This window comes from Protobothrops mucrosquamatus, unplaced genomic scaffold (assembly GCF_001527695.2).
Source record: "Protobothrops mucrosquamatus isolate PMUCROS unplaced genomic scaffold, P.Mucros_1.0 scaffold10, whole genome shotgun sequence".
Taxonomy (NCBI): domain Eukaryota; kingdom Metazoa; phylum Chordata; class Lepidosauria; order Squamata; family Viperidae; genus Protobothrops; species Protobothrops mucrosquamatus.
Window position 1 is genome coordinate 5,374,477 of NW_015386397.1, and position 22,202 is coordinate 5,396,678.

The 22,202-nt window shown below is 38.9% G+C and overlaps 1 protein-coding gene across 1 annotated transcript in view; it reads right to left on the minus strand.

The window, feature by feature from the left end:
• The window catches only part of KCNH4 (potassium voltage-gated channel subfamily H member 4), a 58,381-nt gene extending 37,552 nt beyond the window's left edge, over positions 1 to 20,829 (minus strand). The window contains exons 1-4 of the mRNA XM_029283038.1: positions 20,754 to 20,829; positions 7,794 to 8,027; positions 4,477 to 4,608; positions 3,295 to 3,422 (exon numbers count right to left, since the gene is read on the minus strand). Of these exons, the coding sequence (XP_029138871.1) occupies positions 3,295 to 3,422; positions 4,477 to 4,608; positions 7,794 to 8,027; positions 20,754 to 20,829 (570 nt within the window). The remainder of the gene's footprint in view (positions 1 to 3,294; positions 3,423 to 4,476; positions 4,609 to 7,793; positions 8,028 to 20,753) is intronic.
• Positions 20,830 to 22,202: the final 1,373 nt, after the last annotated feature.

A 22,202-nucleotide genomic window follows, 5' to 3' on the forward strand; every position in this document is an offset into this window, starting at 1 on the left:
CTCACCTACATCGTCCATATAGGACGACTCGGGAACTCAACTCCTACCCCGGGCAGCTCACCTATCCCCTTATGCCCAGGGGAAAGGTATCAGGCCGTTTGACAGCTGGTACTGGCTGTCAAAACGGCTTTTACGCGAAACAGGCGGGAGGCAGCAAACAGCTGCGACCGACGAAGTCGCCTGCCACCGGAAGTCTCAGGACAGTTTATAATGTCAAGACTTAAGGAGACACATATATATGTACCTTGCTAAGTCATCTATGACCACTTCTTGCTCAAGCGGTCACATGACAGCTCATTGGTCAGAGGAAGATTTCAGGACAGATGGAATCCAACTTATCTAGTCTAGCATCTCCCTTCACTTCATCTTCCATTGAAAATACTCAGCAGTCTAACTCTGAATTCACGTTTAGCAAAATAACTGCATGCTTAGGAAGGGGGAACCACAGAGTTTCCCCCTGGCTCTGATGCCTTTAATTTTTTTGCTGCAACAATTGACTTTAGTCTAAGTGTTTATAATTGTCCTTATTTGCTGTGTTCAACTTTATTTGCATTGTTTTCTTTGGCATGGTGAGCAACTTAGTTTGAAGGGGTTTTAGGTATCGTATTGGCTTCCCTCTTATGATATGAAAAGTTGCTTCTATCAAAAGTTACCATTGTTGATATGTGCCTAGGACAGTTGAACTTAGACTGGCCCTGCAGTATTCATATGAGATTTATCTATAAGAGTGCTTTGTTATACCCTTCATGCCAGTTAGTAAGACCTTGAAAATGAAAAATCCCAAAACAGGTTATTCTGATAAACAGGTGTTATTTATAAACAACATTGCAGAAGACGATAAAACAGAAGTTAAGAGTACACTGCACTCTGCTGTCTCTTTTCAAAAATAAGACATTCAAAGCAGTTGATACATCATGTTTTGGACATCCCAATTAAAAACAATGAGTGAGAATCCACATCAAAGCAGATCAGTTTAACTTTCTGTGCAATCCAACTGAACAAGATACATTTAATTCTAAACTGAGAAAGGGATTAAGATCCAGCTCCTGAGTTAAAGCACTGTTGTCAACGAATCTGAATTTTTCTAAAGCTTGGAATATTAATATTAATAGAAGTGCATAAGATTCCTTAATAGTGGCCCAGTATGCCAATTTCCTCTATTGTTTAAAGAAATCACTGATGAATGGTCCAGAATATTTAGAACAGAGTTCCTTCTTTAAACAGAAGGAACCATTTATAGAAAATACAATATATTTGCCCACACCTAGCTGGAAAGAGATGAGTGAGTGTCTGCAATAAAGAAATAAAAGACTAGAAATAGTCTGAGAATTACAAATAACGTTTTGCTCTGGAAATCTAAACCTTCTAAGTGTATTTAGCTGCTTCTTCTCTAGGAAATTTGATGGGGGCAGTATATTTCTTACTAGTGATGAGAGTATATTATCTGTCTCTTCATTGTTCAGCTTGTATATATGTAAATAAAGTCAAATATAATAAGCTGTTTAGGCCACCAGAGAGCTCTCTTGTTACAAAAGGAACAAAGGAAATGATGACTTGAGAGCATTCTGGAAAATTTAAATATTTTAACTGCATAAGTAATGTTTTTCCCTCATACACTTTTTGTCCCTTCTATCTTTTTCTCTTAATTTCTCAATTTCTTGCAATAAACATTTAAACAAGGAAAAAGAAAATGCAGTGGGTTATATGAGTTTGAAGTACTATGGTTGCAGGTTACCATAACTCATCAAAATCTAGTTACTGGCCATCACTCATCTATGATAAGAAGGAAAACAAGGGGGGAGAAAAAGAAGGAAGGTGTAAATACCAAGAGGCTACTTCCATAGTAATAATGTTCAGCATTTCTTTTTTGCGTAGCTGCCAGTCATCTCACATTACAACAGGCATCTGAATATGTCTCATATATGAAAATCAGAAGGAAACAGGATGTTGTTCTCCTACTTTTTCTACTACCACTCTAATACTTTGGAGGCCACTTTCTTTCTCAATATTCTCTTCCAAAACTTTTCAACGTGTGAAAACATGTGCACATCCCCTCACTGTGGATGAGGATCAGGACATCCCCTGTCCCAGAGCAAAGATTAGCCACCATTATCAGCTTAGTATAAGTAAATACAGATTTTCTCATGGCAGAGAAGGGAGTTACCCAGCTTGTAGCTGGAATAGATAGCTGCCTGCACAGCTGCTTAGGCAGTTCTTCAACTAACTCTCCTCTCTCTCAACATCCAAACACCGCATTCCCTCAAATAGATCAAAGCCTTTTAATCTGTCCTGGTCTTAGATCAGGAGGGAGCAGCTGTCAAGGCCTTCTGAGTAGGAAATGAGAAAAGCAAAAATCTGGTATGTTAGGTACACAGGATGGTTTTCTAGCAGCTACCAGAATCTACCACAGAACGTCCAGATGTATCTGGGATGCACCCCAATTGCATGGCAAGATAGCATGTCCATTTCTCTACATGCAACTTAGGAACAAGCAAGACCTTCTCCATTCTGCACAACAAACTCTGCTGAAAACAAGAAACGAGCAGCAGAAAGCTGAAAATGCTGACTTTGCAATTTGCAGAAGACTTTTAAGAGGAATCCCTACAAAGCTCCCTTTAATATTGAGAGGGATTGCTTCCCTTTACAATGAATTGCTTTAGCTGCATAGGTTTCAGATAAAACGTTAGCAGAGGTTAAAACACTTTTTCAAAGTGAGTCTTACTGCTATTAACCACATAACAGACCTTGTGGTTACCTCAGTTTATATCTCTCAATTCATATCTCTTTGGGGATTAAGCTCTGATTGGAGATAGTATGGGAGTGGCCCTACATTAAAAGCTGTTAAGTCTTTAAAGAGAATTGCCCTCCCCATCAAAATATCCTCTGTGCCAGATGATCTATAGTGCTAAACAGAGACTGCAAGCTATATTCTCATGAGCATCAAAATCTGCAAGATGGCAAGTGGTATGTTGTGATCAAAGTCCTGCCCCTATGTACATTCAGCACATTCATGAAAATGGTGGGGCTTGGATGGCAATGCCAAACATGCCATCCTGCGGATTTCTGATACCCACTGTTCCACAGACACTGCACTATCCTGGAATGTCTTCTCATTTTGGCAGTGGGTGATTCTAAAGAGTTGAACCACAAAGTCCACAAAGGAATTTTGGATGTGCTAATGGAAAAACTATGTGACTATCATCATAGCTATAGTTGAAAAAGCTTGTCTCAAGGAAGCTTTAATCCTCTCCCTTGCCCAGAAATAAGGAGTAAGAATGTAGGGGATATCTTTACACTGTTTATCTTCATCTCTGTCCCTTCCTTCTTGTTGAACTGCCTGGTGAGATGGTGCAAAGCATTCCGCCCTTGTTTCCTGGCCACCCACAAGTGGGAGCTCCTTGCCTTCTTGCAGTGATACTTTTCTGGAAAAAAAAAGAGTAAGACTAGAATCATGGTACCAATTATCAAACAGGAAGAGCTTGTATGTGGTGGTTCTTTCAACTTAGCCATTCTAACCTGCTTCCTTTTTCAGAGCTATCATTGTTGCTTGCTCTCACTACCTCTTTCTAAAATGCTGATTTCATAATTTTATCTATCTGTCTGTCTTGTATCTCCTGACCAGCTCTTCCTATTACTGAGAATTTCTATCAAGCGATTTGTGAAGGGTTCACACAGCTGCTAGCCCTAGGGCATCTTTCTAAGTGAAAGAAACAATTCAGGAAAGAGAAGGATTATCATACAAGGTTTCTCAATAATTATCAATAGTTAAAATAGATCATCTTCTCAAAAAGAGATGGGTGAGAAAGAACATTTATTTTATGTATTACATACATATTACATATAAGCTAATTACCATGTTTTTCATAGCAGAACTCTAAATGCAAAAATAAGATAAATGTGACTACTATGTCTACTAAACCCAGTTTATTATTGAAAATAGGTATCTTCCTTGAAACTATTTTAGTTAATCCACCCTTGTTGTTAAGGATCTGTATGCTGATTATTGATGGCTTTACTTCTTCCTCTGATATAGGGACTTCTTTGATTTAATCTAATCAAATATTTCTTTGGCTAGCATATTCTAATGGAGTTTTAGTAAAAAAAACAACCAAAAAAACCCCTGTTAACTCAGTTAGCTTTCCAAATTATTCTTCTGAATTAAAAATATAAATATTAAAAATATATTCTGAAACTAGAATTTCCACTATTACTTTCACTGGGGAGATGCGTATAGTTCTGGACACTTAAGAATTTCAGTCTGAGAATATTTTTAGAAATGTGTATTTTAATGAAGCCTTTAAGAGCAGTGTCATGCCTTTTTGTTCAGTTGCAAAATAACAGGAAAATCAAATTAAATGATTTACCAGTAAGCATTTGCAAAGGTTGCATGGACTGAAAACAGGCTGATTATTTCATTATATATTAATTCAGTCCCCTGCTCCTTGAGCCTGCTGTTTTTCCTCCAAACACCCTCACCTTCCTTTTTTTCATTGAGATGGTTCTTTCCATGACTCTTGGTAATATCTTTGAAGGAGAAGAGGAAAAGGACCACCTCGCTTTTCTCATTCTTGATAGGGACAATGTCCAGCAGGCACCAAAAGGCTGTTCCTAAACCAAAGAGGAAAAGAAAAAAAATGATCTCATACAATCATCTGTCTTCAAGGGTCTTTGTCTAGTCCACCAGATCTGACAAGGCAGGCACACTCCAGGTCCCCAAGGCAGGCAAACTCCAGGGCTGAGAAAGCACGCCTTCTCTGTTATGGTGCCTACCCTATAGAACAGGGATTCCCCCTCAAATCCAGAGGCCTGAACCCTCTTCAACTTCCAGAAAGCAATTAAGATTTGACTTTTGCTTCAGGAAGTAGACCCAGGAGGTGGTTAAGGGAATCTGATATAGATTTGATTGTGAAGTTGCAGTACTTTATAGGACCATGGTTTTTCTTCCAAATGTTGGATTTGTTTTTCTTTTGGAAATTGATATGATGATATCAATTCCCATCTTATATACTAAATATTGCTCTGAATTGTGATTATTCAAAGCAATCTTTAGTATATAAGACGGGCATCCATATCCATACTTCTGAATTTAAAAATATTGTAGTTGCAACTGGTCTTATTTCAAACAGTGGAAAATAATCCAGTAGATAAATAGACACAATAACAATGATACATCTTTTTCTTTTAAGCATTTTTTTAACATCTATACATATATAATTTTATTAATGAGTTTTAAAAACAAAGATTAAAAACATACATGAGAAGAGCTGGTGGCAGAGGTATATAGTTGTCAATGGCTCACTCATTTAAAATTATTAGAAAGATTTAAAGTAGATGAAAAAATTTATAGATTTGAATATTGTAAGACTGAGTTTGAAATAGAATTGTGTAAATATGAAGAATATGTAATTGCTAAAATTTGAAACAGAAGAACAAGTGCAAGAATATATAATAAAGTGGGCTACAATGTTTGGTTATAATATACAAATGGAACAATAGGAAAAGGGTTTAAATTTACACTATGTTATAATCTTAAATAGAGTTAATATAAAACGATGTACCATTGGTCTATGTCATCAGTGAAAATGTCTAGAATGTATAAAGGCACTTCAAATTTACACTGGAAATGTGTACCACAAGAAGGGACATTTTTCAGGTTTTGTAGACATGTAAAAAAGCTAGAAAATTTTGGATTCAAATACATATGTTGATTGAGAGGATTGTATACAATTGAAACCAGAGGTTTTTCTTTTGGGATTGATACAAAAATTGGAAATTGGAAAAAAGGTCAAGGAATTTTGCTGTTGTACATGATAAGTGCAGCTTGATTACTTCATGCACAAAGAAAGATTCAACATTATGCACAATAAAAGAATGGTTGGTAAAGATGATGGAACTTGTTGGGCTAAATCAACTTTTTTGATCAGAGAAAAGACAATACTGTATCTGTATTTATAGCTAACTGGATATTTTGGATAAATCAGAAAAAAATGAACTTATGATTTATGACTTTGATAGTAAGAACAGATTATAGAAAAAAGAGATGTGTGTTGTCGCAATAGAGTAAGAGCTAAAATTATAATTGTACTTACAGCTGCTGCAAAAAAATTGGAAACTATTTCTTTGATTCTTTTTTCTTTCTTGTTTCTATTTTACTTTTTTTTCCTTTCTTGAATTTTTTGCTTTCTTTTTTATTTCTTTAATTTTTCCCTTTTCCTTGCTTTGTATTATTTTGTTAGTTTTTAAGAGAGAGAGAGGGAGCGAGGGAGAGAGAGAGGGAGGGAGGGAGAGGGGGAGAGGGAGAGAGAGAGAGAGAGAGAGAGAGAGGTTTAGGTCTCTGGAAACTTGTAGCTTCTTGGAAATCTAGTTGGAATCAATCTTTTAGCTACAGTTAAAGGTCTGTTTTATAGGCAGTTGATGACCTCATAAAATATAGATTACAGAATAATGGCTGCCAATAAAACTGAATCTCTGTCTGCCTTTCCAGATGTTTTTTTGCCTGTAATTCCTTTCAAACCCAGCCAACACTGTAATGACAATGGATTATGGAAGCTGTAGTAACACATCTGGAGAGGGGCATCCTGCTGATCTTTTGCATATATCCTTCAACTCCAAATATAGCACAGAGGTGAAATAATCATTGCTTTTGGCACCAGGATGGATTAAGAACAGCCACACTGAGAATTCATTTCAGAGGTTTGCAAAGCCCAAGCTGCTTAGTGGCTTTGTCATTTAAGAAGCCACAAAACCCATCATCTCAAATTGCCTCTAAAGAATATGGGTATCCTGGGTTCACATTGGAACACTGTTTTGACATTCCACTGGAAATACTTCCAATTGCTTCTTACTGTTGTGGGGAAAACCAAATAATTGTGCATTCTACATTGCTCTATTATACTCCAGGACACTGTGTATTCTTCAATTTAAATAATCCACTTACAGAGCATCTCTCCAATTCTGTCATCTAAAAAGATTTAGGTTCTACAGAAGCCTCCCAATACCAGTAGAAAGGAGCTCCATCACCAGGGATTTGTCTTCTGGCTTGCATTCCCAGGCGCACACATGGAAGCTCCCATCAGCATTAATCAGAGAGCTGCTCTTTAATGGGATGTTCCAGAGGTGGGCAATGGTTACAGAGCTCCTGAAGGCAAGCTTATGATCTAGTGCAGCCTCAGTGGGAAAGGGAGGAAATTAAATTTTAAAATCCACCAAAAGGAAAAGAAAACATCTGGAAACCTTACCTCCACCTCCAATTTTGGCAATCTATGTTCTGCTTTAGATGCACTGTAGTTTCCTTGACAATCCATCTTTTACAGCAAACCATCTTTAAATTGCTCTGCCCTTCAGTGTTTACAAATCATTTCCCTATCCATCTTCCCTCCCATTCTACAGTTCTACAACTTGTATAGATCATGTAAACTGAGTACTAAAACATTCTTCTTCTTATTTTTTAATCTCTGGCAGGTTACCAGCAAAAACAGTATATGGGCTTTCAGACAGACTTACAGAGTAGAAACTTTCCCTTTAAAATGTGAAGGCTAATGTTCTGAGTATTATGAGTTAGGTAACCACTAACTGTTTCTGCAGTTACAAAATTCATACAAAACAACATACTGGGCTCTTATTTTACATATAGTAAATAAGGAATTCTGCCCCTCTGGCAAATGTGTAGGAATTATCAGATAAAACTTTGACCTGAATACCCTCAGGTTCTGTTCTGAAACCTGCTGTTGTCATATCCTCTGGAGTCACATTCTGAAGAAGAAAGTCACGTGAAAGGGCTTCCCAAAACTCACCGCCCTTCTTGTAGAAGCAGACCTCTGTCTGGTATTCCTGCTTTCCTTCCAACGCTTTCTCAATGCATTGCAGAACAGCCTCATTGGTCTCACTGCCACATAGGAAACGGCAGCTGCAGTTTTTCTGCATGACTTCTGTTCGGGCAAAACCAGTGAGGTCACAGAATCCATCTGAGCAATAGACAATGGGGAAGCCACAATGTACTTGAGCATTGGCCAGAAGGAAGTTGCTATCTGTGAAAGGCATAGAAGAAAGAATTTGGCCCTGAATTAATATGTCAACTTGCAAATAGCTGAGATATCAAATATTAGTAGTAATTTCAGTCCTAGATTGTTTCATGGAATGCTTTCTTCCAACAGGAAGACACCTAAGGAACCCCATTTCCCAAAACCACCGCCAGCTTTTGGCTAAGTAAAGAGTGCACATCCCATCATCAATATATCATTTCTGATATTATTGTTTCAAAAGCCACAAAAAGTTTGTGATGAGAAGAGATGAAAGACATGTATGGGTGCATGAAAGTGCCATAGGCAACTGCACCAAATGTCTTATGACTGCCTTCCAGAGGTGTTCTCCAGTTGTAGTCAACTTTCTTAATCCCTACCCTATACTTCTGAAGGGCAAAACATTAGAAAAGTCTATCTTAAGATCTGCTTCCAGCCATATATTCCATTAAAGTACGTAAAAAATGAATAAATCTTTGAGTACAAATCAGTGACCTTTGCCAAGAGTTTCCATGGGGAAGAGGCAAAGAAATCAAGAGGGTGGCCACTAAAGACTGATCCCTTTTTAAAAATATGCCTCACAAATTTAAAAAGTGGGGGCAAGGCTTCAGTTGTGTTGCTTCAGCCAGTATCTTGACTTTTTGTCCCCCTGCAGATCACCTTGATTTTTTTTTATTGTCCCCTACTTTCGCAAATGTATAATTAAAAAACCTATTTTTTTCCAATGCACAAGGCCAGGTTCTCATCCCATCTTTGCTCTTCAGTTCCTCCCTGGATAATACAATGGGAACACAGTCCAAATAATATTTGCCAAGTAAATATTGCAACTCACTGCAATTCTGTATCAAAAACCTACATGTATGATGTGGCAACAACATCCCACATTTCATTAGAGATCCTTTTCCCACTGAGTTCCGCATTTTTAAAGTCAGAATGAAGGAAAGTCTCTGCTGCTATTTCTTTCTTTCTCACAGAATTAGAATTCAGTCCTGTTTTTGTTGTGTCACCTGCTTAGTGGTACTCCCAGCTTAGAGAGTCTCCTCTGTGCTTGTTGGTCTCTAGAGGGCTTTTGAAAGCTGACTAAATCTTTTTTGTTTACATTGGACATTTTGTCTCTCTGCTACTTGATGATGTTGAGGCTCTGCAGTGGTACACAGAACATTGTCAATGCCAGCTGTAGCTGTTTCTTGAAAAATGGCACTATAATCAGTGATGGGCAGCTGATATTTCCTAAAAGCCTTATAATTATACTTCAACAAGACATTGTGGAAATTAACAAGGTTGCTATTGCATGGTGTTTAGAATTTTAGACTGTAGGAGTCATATTATAGAAATTAGTCCTGGCAAAGTACTTCAGAATGTATAAAGATTATATGTTCCTTTCAGAAAACCTCTCTTGGCATATAGAGTTGTGGTCATGTCTACCATGTTTTATGTTATTTTGCCTGTCAAACTAGAGTCAACCAGTTCAGGGCTTCTGGTCTTGACAGCCTTATTTAACAAAGAAAAGAAACCACAGGGAAAGATTGTTGGGAGTTTGGGAGTGTGATGTCACCAGAACAGAGATAATACCCGGTGCAATTTCTCTCCAAGGAAAAGCTTTAATGTATCGCAAAGCCCACTGGCCTTGATAGAAACTGGTGTTATTACTCTTGTAAGTTTCAGCTTGCATGCTATAATATGCTTTGATGGTTTAACAGACATGTTTTGCTACCAAAGTGAAACAGGGCAGCAGACTTTTAATAGTATTAATGGCAGCCCAGTGGCATGGAGATAGATAATCAAATAAGGGATCTATCTATAACTATGACAGTTCTCTCCTTCTGGGGAAATAGCAATTATAGAAGGGATCATCATTCTCTGGAATGCTCATAACGGACTGTTTCTTATTTTCAGGGTGACTCCAATCCTCACCCAGGAAATGTTCTTTACACACACACACACACACACACACACACACACACACACACACACACACACACACACACATCCAAGGATACATCCTCCCAGGCCTGCCTTGATGTAAGTGTCTTTGAATGTCATGGCTAACTGTACAGTTTGCTTCTGAAAAATGTAGGGATTGCTAGGATCAGATACTGTACACTTGTCCCTTCTGGAAATAAGGAGAGATGCACCCTGACTTGATCCCTATGAGGCACTTGAAGAAAAATTGGGATAATGAATGAATTGGTATGCATGCGGATACAGTATATGTATGTGCATCCAACATAAAAGGGAAGGTTCCTGCATGAGGCTTTCCTATATTTTCTCTCTCTCTCTCTCTCTCTCTCTCTCTCTCTCTCTCTCTCTCTCTCTCTCCCCTCTCTCTCTCTCTCTCTCTCTCTCTCTCTCTCTCTCTCCTGTCCCCCCCCCATTCTGCTTTCAAACACACATAGTAAGATGCAGGCTGAATGTTCAAACATTCAAGCAAACCCTTGAAAGTCACCACATATACTAAGAGTTATTTAGGGAAATATGTGTGTCTTAGCAGATTTGTATTACTTAAAAAAACTATGCACTCTGAGGCTTGACGTTAATGCTTTATTCTACTGCAACAGGGGATGTCGGAAATCAATCTCTTTTTTTTCCTTTTTCCTCCCTTTCCCTCCCTTTCCCTCCCTTTCTTCTCCCCTTTTCCTCCCCATTGTGCCCTACTATTTGCTTTGTATTTTGTATTTTATTTTACAACTTAATAAAATATAATTTTTTTAAAAAAATCTATGCACTCAAAGCAAGTTGCAATACAAAGAATGAGGAATATTCACAGAGGACTAAAAAATAAAGTCAAGGTGGATGTTGGCAATAACTTTCTTAACTTTTTTTTTTTGATGCCCCTTGTAAAAACATTGTGACCTTGTTGGAATCATGCTGTAGTAGTGTTAAATTATTTTACACTCTGGAATTCATGGTGTTATTGGGAGAAGGGCATTCCCAAGATGAAACTGTATTTTCTTTTACTTCAAAAATTATCAAGCCAGCCTGCTACATTTTTGCCCCTACCTGTTCATTCTACTGATTGGAGTGCAAAGCTCTATCCCGATTATCAGTAAACTGAAAGTTTCATTAACAAACTGAAATAGTCAATGTGATTAGCTCTCCCCTGGTTTATGTGAAAAACTCCCCTGCACTATGAATAAAAATGTAACTGCTTCTAGGTTTGCCAAAATTCAAAATATCCAGAAAGCTCAGAAGTGGGAATAGAAAACGGATGACTTTCCCAATATTTCCACCCAATATGGCCAGCAGTATGGTTGGTGGAAATAAAGTTTTGAACACAGAAATCACTGCCAAAAAGCATTTTATTTTTAATATTTAGTATATAGTAGTAAATCATAGCCCCAAATTTAGGGGCACATTGCATTACTAAAATCTAGAAGCACGGGGAAGAGCAAGTTTCAGAAGCCAAGAACAGACATGCTTCGCTCCCCAATGCTTTAATGCTTAGCAATGGTAGAATAGAATAGATCTGTTCTACCATCATTATACTAGAATTAAAGTAGAACCAGAGGCCAGCCCTGTATTCTGTCTTCTATGCTAGCCTCATAATTGGGGGCAAGGAACACCCATAAGAAGGCCAGGATGTATTCTGTGCACATTTTCAGCTTTTGACATTTCCACCCCACAAAGGGCTTGGAAATGTATTTGAAACAATAGGCAGAACTTTCCCAACTGAGCAGAACTCAGATTTGTGGTTTTTCTTCTGCATTGGGCAAAAAGGTTTCCCTCCCCATTCTACGTTAACCCAGTTGGAGTTTTACTCAAGGTCACCTCAGGTTAAGGCTTGGATTAACTTGGGAGGGGCAAAGTGTATCTGTGTGTCTGTCAAAACATAGTTTGCATCTGTAGCTAAGTCTAATATTTGGCTTCCAGACTGCAGGATTAGGGGATGCTTAAATGGTTGCGTATTAAAATATCCACTCTCCATGGTCCTGAACATCATGCTTCCATTCTCTCGCTCTTTTGCTCTCTCTCCACACTGAAAGACTAACTTCCTGTGTAAACTACAAGAACTGCAGCCCATAAGCTTTGCTTTCAAGAGAATTCTAATGAACCTTTGGGCTGAATAACTAACACTGGAGTTCTCCCAATAGTCTAGAAATACTTTTTGGGAACAATCAAAAAATTATTTTACCATGACTGGTCTGTTCAAGTTCTAATTCTTTGTTCAAATTGCATTTTCAGCTGTAATAATGAACTAGGATACAAATAAGGAACTAGCAACTATTCAGTTTTGTCTGAGATATCACTGCCAGTCCTTAAAAACAGTAACTTCCACACACTTAAATAATGTTTTATGCTTCAGATTTGTAGAATTGATAGTAGACTTGTAAGTAGTTAAGGCACATGTTTTTTCCTTTATATTTTATAACCTTGTAACAAATGAAAACACAGAAAACTCCTTAGAGTTCACCTATAGGTGAAAACTGAATGGAAGAATGAGGATGAGAAATAGGATGGATGAAATTATAGGATGGATGAATTTATAAGTGAAATATCTTCATTTTAGTTGGCCTTAGTTAGATTTATGCATCAGATTCTATATAGAGCACAGAGACCAATAATGTTTGGAATACAGGGTGCTATGTTTCAGAAAATAGAAAAAAAAACCAGATCAACTAACTTGATCTTATCTAATAGAGAAATGTTCACCAGTGAAATGAAAATAATGGAACTTTGGGGAAAACTGCCTATATCATCCTGGTATTCATTATTTCATGAAAATACAGAGATATAGAACTATAGATATCTGATTTAACAATAATACATGTGAAAACAGTGGCCTCAGCAGGGTAAAAAAAGGCAGAATGTCAAAAGCAGCACTGCAACAGAAACTCTGTCCTTGTTATACATGCAGTGTGACATAACACACATGTACAAAAGGAGTGGAGCATGATAACATCAGGAAGCTTCTGCAGAAGCCCATGTATGAAAGGGTTCTTGATGATCACAAACTCAACATCAGTGTTTCTCAACCTCAGGAACTTTAAGATGTGTGGGTTTCAACTACCAAAATTCCTCAGTTAGGAAGGAATAGCTGGGGAATTCTGGAAATTGAGGTCCACCACATTTTAAAGTTGCTGAGATTGAAAACTGTACATGAGCAGCGTAGAACATCAGACAGCTGTCAAAAAAGGGAAGTAGAATCTTTAGGTTGCTTTATGATAATTTAGAAGTTAGTTTTTGGTTTATTGGAAATAACCACACCAAACTGATCTCCACTAGTCAAACCTCATGGGAGTATTGTAACACATATTAAAAGGATGTACTGAAACATGTTTGGGAGGGGGGAGATCTGTGAGGAAAGTTTGAAGGACGCGAGTAATTTTTATTCAGAGAACAGAGATGAAAGGAAAACATGATTTTTCTTCCAACAGAGTATATGAATGGTATGGATATTAGTTAAATATTAGGAAGCAGGTCATAGTTGAAGAAAAGGATGATAGGTTCATGTTAAAGTTTCTCAAGCAGAAGCTGTTTATCATTGGTGATGTTGTTGCTTTGGTCCTTGTTCTAGATCAGTGTTACTGTATTGACCTTGACCTGAACTTAAAGATTTGTGGACATCAACTCCCAGAATTCAACCCTCTCAGCATGCTGGCTGAGGAATTCTGGAGTTGAATCCCACAATCTTCAAGTTGCCAAGGTTGAGAAATACTGCTCCAGATTAAAAAGAATTGGAAGTAAAGATTATGCAGAACCCAGCCAGGTAACAATTATCTACAAGTGAGATAACTATGCTCACTCTACACAGATTTACAGCAGTTTCAGTATCTTAGAACAGAGTATTTTCTATATATATCTGGAAGGACCATGATTTGAACCAGGAATATTTTGCATGGAAATAAATACCCTAATGCTGAGTTATTACCCTTTTCAGATAATCTCCCAGCTAGAGGACTTGATCTGCTAAGCTTCAGCAATGGCATCAGAGGGCAGAATGGACAATATTTTGTCATGAAATGCAAAATCTTTGGCCAAATGTATGAGCAATAGTTCCTTTCTCCACGCCTAAACTTCTATGGTTCTGAAATCTTTCCATTCTTTGGAGAATCTGGATATTTTTGGTTTTTATATTCATTTTTTCCAATTTAGATAACTTAGATCTAATATTGTTTTTATTTACTTTGCATCTCTTTTTAAGATCCATACGTTTCTTCTAATGGAAAAAATAAGAAAGAGGGAACTTGCCAAAAACAGGAGTCATATATTTAGATGCCAGACTCCATAACATTGGATAGGTCATGAGGACACAGCATTTCTGTGGATGGGAGATAATCCAATAAAAGCCATTCATGTTGGAGGGAATGAAATTTGTGAATTGAAAATCCTAAGCAATTGAGCCTCAGGATGAATGAATTTCACAGACTCTGTGAAATGAATATTAATCTCTCAATATGCAGCAGCCATGCATGATCCTTGAAAGAGCTCCCCAATTACAGTGCATTTGAACAGTCAGTTTCTGACATTCATCCGTTTCTGTTTTAACAATTTAACCATTCCATCATTTTCTGCTTTAACCAAAATGGATAAGTTGGATATAGGAATGAAAAGTCTTACTCTACCTTTACTCTAATTCCAACTTATCTATTTTGGTTAAAGCAGAAAATGATGGAATGGTTACATTTTTAAAAGAGAAACTTTTTGTAGTCTAAACAGAAATACAGAATTCCTGGCTTAGTTACAAAATTTAGGAGTAACCATATCTCACGTAGAACCAAGAACCAATAAACTTTCTCTCCTAATCTTAGATGTATGATGGCAAATATTTAATACATCACCAGCGTTACTTTTCATTATTGATTTCTGTGTTCCTAACCATGAAAAGATATTTGCTTAGATCTCTGTCTGAGTTTCCATTCCCATACTTGTCTGAACACATTTTCAAATACAAGAGTCATCCGAAAAGTACCAGACATAAAGTGAGTATAATTGGGCACATATACACTTTTTCTTGCACCATAATGCAAGAAGACACACAAAACCCTTCAAATTGCATTTAGGAACTGTCCAAGCTGGGAGATCCTTTTTTGCATATTTTTATTTAATATTCTGGCTTTTGTTTGAGAACTCAAGACACTCTCCCCTATCTTTTCATAATAACCAAGTCAAATTGAGACAGAGTCACTGACAGAGTCACCTTCCATAGCCAAAATGGATTAGAAACTGGATCTAGCTCCTATTGGAATAGCTACTATTCCAACAACTTAACCACAACACTATACTTGCTCTCATTCTCTTTAAATAATAAGAATTCAGGTTCTTTTAATAGCCAGAAGAATATGAAAACTAGATAGTGAAAGAACTTACAACCATCCCAGTGCAGTTCAGTCAAAGATAATTCATTTATAGTCTTATACAATGAAATATTCCAAATATTTGTGAAAAATGCACATTATTATGTGTTCTCTGATTTGCCCGAATTGTACAGGGCATTTTTTAGCCCTGACCAAACATCTGTGCCCAGTTCTAGGTAAGTGATATAATGAAGATGTATAGTATCATGACCTGCATGCTCTTCTACAAAATTTAATTATGATACCTCTTTTTCAAGGTAGTTGCACCAGATCATTGTTGGTTTAGTGAAGAACAAAGAGATGGGTTATGATAAAATTTAGGATTTGGGGTTAGGAGTGAGGATATCCAGATACCTTTGCTTATAGAGAAGCCATTTCTAAGTTAGTCTCTTTAACAAAATGCTGAATTAGTTTTCACTGATCTTTTTGAAAGCATTTAAATCCTTCCCTTACACCCCACCCATTCCACACTATCAGAATCCTCTTAAGTCAAAATCCTCTAACCACAATATGGCATTTTAGTTGTTTCTTTTAAACCATGCATGATTACTACACCTTTCTTTTCTATTCACATCTTTCTATCTAGGCAAAGCGTGTTGAAAGGAAGGGAAAGAAAATAGACTAACTTATGCTTAATTTAAACCAATGTCCCAAACTAGAAATTTATGGATATAAAATAAGAAAAAAAAAACCATTTATAGCACATGTAAAATTAAATTTATTTACTAGATCCCACACAAACCCATCTAGAATAACTTTCATGTGACATAGTTTTAATCCTTACATTTTCATACCTTGGTTTTTTTAAAAAAAATTAATTTAATTTTTAATATAAACCAGCCTTTGCTGTCAGGGGTTGCATAATAATTCCTCATATTAACTAGAAATACAGAGAAATGACTGTGTTAATGCTAATTAATGAGAATAAAAATTAACTTTGCATATAGGCAAAGGGATATTGATTTACACATCACTTTTTTCCTTCAAAAACTCTGTATGTCCTGGATATGCTATTTCTTATTCCACATATCAGCATTTACCTAGCAGTGGAGGTATAATTATAATAATAATAAAGTTGGAAGGGACCTTGGAGGTCATCTAGTCCAACCCCCTGCTCAGGCAGGAAACCCTATACCATTTCAGACAAATGGCTGTCCAGTCTCTTCTTAAAAACTTCCAGTGCTGGAGCATTCACTGCTTCTGGAAGCAGGTTGTTCCACTGGTTAATTGTTCTAACTGTCAGGAAGTTTCTCCTTAGTTCTAGGTTGCTTCTCCAAACCATTTTTAAGGATGGAGTTTTGGTAAATTGTTTCAGTTAAATGAACCTTCATATGCATTGATCTAACTGCACCTTTCCTTGTAAATAGAGAAAAAAAGAGGAAAAGTACAGTTACTGGACCGCCTGGAAAATAAAAGCTAGAAAGACGAAAACAGAATGAGAGAAAAAAACGGGAAAATTATTCAACCAGAGCATGCTTTCCACTACTGATTCCAGAAGTGCTGTTATATAAAGACTACATACTCATAGTTGCTAAAGACATAGGTCTACCGTATGTGGGCTGCAGAAATATGGATCACCACTAGATGGCATGCAAGGGTCCAGATTTGTAACCCAAATATGTTGGCCTAAAATAAGGACCAACATAGTAATAATAATAAAGTTGGAAGGGACCTTGGAAGTCATCTAGTTTCTCCTTAGTTCTAGGTTGCTTCTTTCCTTGATTAGTTTCCATCTGTTGCTTCTTGTCCTGCCTTCAGGCGCTTTGGAAAATAGCTTGACTCCCTTTTCTTTGTGGCAGCCCCTGAGATATTGGAACACTGCTCTCATGTCCCCCCTCATCCTTCTCTTCATTAAACTAGACATACCCAATTCCAGCAGCCTTTAAGAGATTATTAAGATTATTATTAAGAGATTGAAACTCTAAATCGATTCTAATGGACCAATTCTAATGATCCATTTTAATAATTGTAGTGTGAACTACAACCCCCATACTGTGGACAATAATTTAAAAGTTTAGTTTTCATTTTCAGAGGGATAATCCCTAGACATGGAGATAGAAGATATGGGTGGTCCAAAGAGTTCACTGGCATTTAAACGTAAGTCCCTGAAATTGTAACAGAAGTTGTCAGCATTGTATAATTTAATCAAGCAAGCATATATACATTTAAGAGTTCCATTGAATTTTATAGTTCTTATTTCCATTCAGACTAAAAGAAAAAAGAAATTTAGTGCACTTATCATCATTAAAAGTATTTTTCTAAGAAGAAATAATAATGTCCTGGATCAGTGGTTCTCAACCTTTTTAATGCTGCGACCCCCAACCAGTCGTATGTCGAGGACTAAACCGGTCGTAAGTCAAGGACTAAACCGGTCGTAAGTCGAGGACTAAATCGGTCGTAAGTCAAGGACTACCCAACCAGTCGTAAGTCGAGGACTTTCCCTGCCCGGGAGCGCCACGCATGCGTGGTTCCGCCCCCTGCGCCGGTCGAGGCGTAGCTGGCAAGCGGCAGAGACGGAGCAGGCCGACCACCAGCTGGCCCAGCCCAAGGGAGGTAAGGCACCCGCCGGAAAAGGGGAAAAAAATGGCGGACAGCCTTACTTGGCGACCCTCGTGAAGTGGTCGATCGACCCCAAATGGGGTCGCAACCCATAGGTTGAGAACCGCTGTCCTGGATCAAGGACTGAAAGACTGAGGCTGACATAGGAAACCCTGTCTGATAGAAATTGCTTGGATGTAATCATATATAAATAAAATACACTGGGGTTTATTTATACTGTGGTGGAAGAGAAAGCAGTTTCATGACAAAGATCCTATATAACACTTATCATATACCATTTCCTACCTTTAATTCAAGTACCAAGTATTTGTTAGTGAGATCCGAGGTTTTGAAATGCATAATCAGCCTTTTAACCAGGACACAACATTTCTGGGAAGTTCCATTAGTTAATTTTTCCTGAAAGCTAGAACCATCTGCTTAGAAATCAAAAGAAAGGGGGTTCACATTTTCATGGACTGATGTTCTATATGGATGGTGGTCCCTGATCTATGGATTCTGTGCATATTTACTTGTTCCACTAAGGACAGGAAAACAGGTACTAATCATTTTTCTCGAGGAGGGGGCATTTGCAAGAACATGTGATTTCCATTGACAGACTTGTTTCCCCATCTGTTCACTCCTGTCAATCCTTAATATTGATATCAAGATAGCAGTACTTGATAGAATGCCAGTTTGGTCTAATGGTTAAGGCACCAGGCTAGATAGCAGGAAACCATGAGTTCAAATTCTGCATTAGCATGAAAGCCAGCAAGGTGACTTTGGGCCAGTCACTCTCTCTCTCTCTCTTAGCCCAGACAACCTTACAGGGTTGTTGTTATGGGAAAACCAGGAGGAGGAAGGTGTTGGATATGTTTATCACCTTGAGTTATTTGTAAAAATGATAAAGGCGGGGTATAAATAAATAAAAAATAAAAATGCATCCATCAATGAGAAGGGAGAGAGGGAGGGAGGGAGGGAGGGAAGAGGGAGGATCTTTCTATCAATAAACTTAAAAAAAAGCACAGTCCAATCTTTCACTGTTCCATCCATAAACTGGTAAGTCCAGCCCACTACTTCCTTGTTAGTTAAATCCAGTGCCCCTTCTGAAATTATACTGTTTGGAGGATCTCCTGATGCATCCACTGAATGGGATTTGCCACTCCTCTGTTTCAATGGCATTACAGTATTGCAGCCAAAATATTTGGTGGCTTATTGTGGGCTTGGCACCCTCCCACAATGTAACCTATGTCACAAGGCAAAGGCTGATGGTCAGCCTCATTTGCTCCAACTCAGCAAAAGAAGCAGGAAATCTTCCTCTATGTAGCAAAACTACTTTACCTTAGTAGTGTAAATAAGTGAAAAAATGTCCATCACTATTTGACACATAACATCCCATAAGACTATTAAACTGAAATGTAATAATATCTTTCTGCATCCTGATTATGCCATTTTAGCAGGAATTGTGCAGCAATACTATAGTGTGAAATGGGACAGCAGTCAGCTTATCTACAAATTTTGATACTCTTAACACACCTAGAAACCCAGAATCAGAGCTTCTAAAAGTTCAAGGGACAAAAGGCTCTTAAAAGTCAAGGAAGATCAACAAGAACAACAACTTGAAAAGTTCTTAAACTAAATGATGTGTACAACTCATGGTCCCTTATTGACAGATTACCCCTCCCTCTGCAGCTTTGGACTATTGTTTCACAACCTATGTACCAAAAAGAGGTGAATGGGTCCCACCCCCTCCCCCAGAAACTTAGAACTTAACATATTACAATGACAGAGGGGGAGGGGAAAAGAGGGGCAAAATATTTTTAATTCGGGAGGAGAGATCATTTTTCATATCATCATCTATCAGGAAAGAAAAATTACTTTGCACATACTCAGAGGCATTCTCCTACACAGATTCACATTTCCTGGCTTTGAAAAGAGTAGGATTGGCCTCATATCAAAATTTTGGGGCAGAATCCCTCACTCCATCCCAACTAAATAAGGCTGGCTCCCTTTTTTAGAGTGAATTTTGGAGGCTAGCCAGTGGTTCAACTGCTTTATTGAAAGACAGATTCCCACCTCATGGGAGAAGATTAAAATGTTCCCTCTCCCCTCCCCAAACCAGGCTTGCCTACCATTACTTGGGTCTCCTTTCACACATCTAAACAAGCATAGTTGAAAGGAGAGCGCAGGTAAATGACTCCTAATGTTTAATACATGACTCCTAAAAATGCCAATCTGAACAGCCAAAGGAAAGAGTTCATCAATTCATCTGAACAGCCAAAATTGGGCCCAGGGAGGAATTTTTCCTACAACTGCTGAGGCGTGTCCGCCCCCGAAAATATCGACCTTTTCTCTGATGGGGGAGGGAGAATGAGTCTCAGGGGTTGCCGTTCGGATAAAGACAAAGAGGGTTTATCGGTTCTTTGTTAACTCGGGAGCGGGGAATCGGGGATGACGGGGGAAAAAGAGGCGCCGCACAAAGCGGGACTGGAAGACGCAGGAAGAAACGGCGCGGAGAGCCGTCATTGTTCCTGGGGTTGGGCACATACCTCGTACCTCCCCCCACCCACCCCCAAAATATCTTTCCTCTCCGCGCTCCAAGAGACGAGGGGGAAAAAAATCTTGAGGTGGCCTCGCATCCCCACCTGCCTGTCTCCTTCTCAAGTGGAGTTTTAAGTTTCCAACCGGGAGTAGGGATGGCGCGCCGGCGAGAGAGGGGAGAGAAGGCTCTCTGGGTGCGGAGGAAAGCAGGGGAATCCAAACCCAAGAGTTTGCCCCGATCCCTCCAGTGAACTCCGCGAGGGACCAGGGCGGTGCCGCAGAGTTCTTCTGCCCTCCTTCCAAACACAAAACCCCGGCCGACGAACTCTCTTCCCAGTGAAGGAGAATTCCAGGGGCCACTTACGTGTCCCGTCAAACCTGTTGGCGATGTTGTCCAGGAAGGTGTTCTGTGGGGCTAGCAAGCCTTTCATCACCGGCATCGCGGCGGTGGCACCACCATCGGCGCCTTGCTGCCCCCGCGGGGTCCGCTGGCCAGCGGCTAGAGCCCAAGCGCAGCCGGACTGAAAGAGCGCAAGATGGGGCGGCGGGGTGTGTGTGTGGACGCGCTATGTCCTGACTGGGGCTGGCGCGAGGGAAACTGCGAGGCGAAACAGCTGCCTAGGAGCTCACCAACTCCCTCCCTCCCTCCCGGCTGTCATTTCCCTCCCTGCTAATCCCAGCCGTGCAATTAGCGGACTGGCGCGGACGGCGGGGCTGGGGAGGGATCCAGAGGGATCCCGCCCAGATCTCAGCGCCCGCTGTAACTCGCGCGGGTTCCCACGAGCGGCATTTCAAGCGCTTCGTTCAGTGCACCGCGTGCAAACAACGCAGAAACTCCTTGGGCAGAATGGCCTTGACTTGCAACCAAAAAGAGCGGGCACCGGGTGATTAATCGATGGGATTTCTTCTTTCTTGGAAATCTACAGAAAATGTTAAGATAAAGTACAAATAAGAGGCAACATGTGAACCAACAGACCCACTGACTAGGGCAGACTTAACCTGGTTACTGAATTAATCCATTTTCTGAGTTTTCACAATAAACTAATCCAAGGGGCTGAATTCACACAATAGGAAAAAAAGGAAGTTAAGTTTCATGTGTTGTGAGAATATACTTTTTAGGTTTGTAAGTAACCTATTTGTTCTGTGATCACAATCACATGCTCACCCATCACCAATCAAAGATTATAAATTAGGTTCCATTTCTACTTGCAATTTAAGAAAACAGAAGGACAGTAAGTTCTGGTGCTGAATTTTCACAACTGAAATTGTGCCACCACTAAGAAGTGTCTTTTTCTGTCTCTTTTTTCTTTTTCTGAAATTGGAATCTGGAACTCAGTATGTTATATGTTGTATACACATGTCACAATCTTTCGGTTTTATTTGTTGTGTGAAAATTCTGACTTTATGATTAGTTTCAAAACTGACCATCCAGAGGATTTCCTATTTCAAAGGTATCTTTTTCAAATATTTGCATCCCTTTCTAGCCCTTTGGATTTCCCACCCTCCCTTCATTAAATTAGCCCAAAGACTCTATTAAATTGATTGGGAACCCCATGCAAATCTCAGACTACAGATAGCTCAATTCAGCAGCAATATAATTGACTGCTTTCCCTAATGCAGTGGTGGCGAACCTATGACACGGGTGCTAGAGGCGGCACTCAGAGCCCTCTCTGTGGGCACACGCACCGTCGCTCCAGTTCTAGGTCTTCAGCTCGGTTTTATAAGACCTTTTCGTTTTAGGCCTCCGCTGCCGTGTGCAAAAAAAAAAAAAAAGGTTCAATCAATCAGTCAATTTCAACTTCTCACGGGGGAA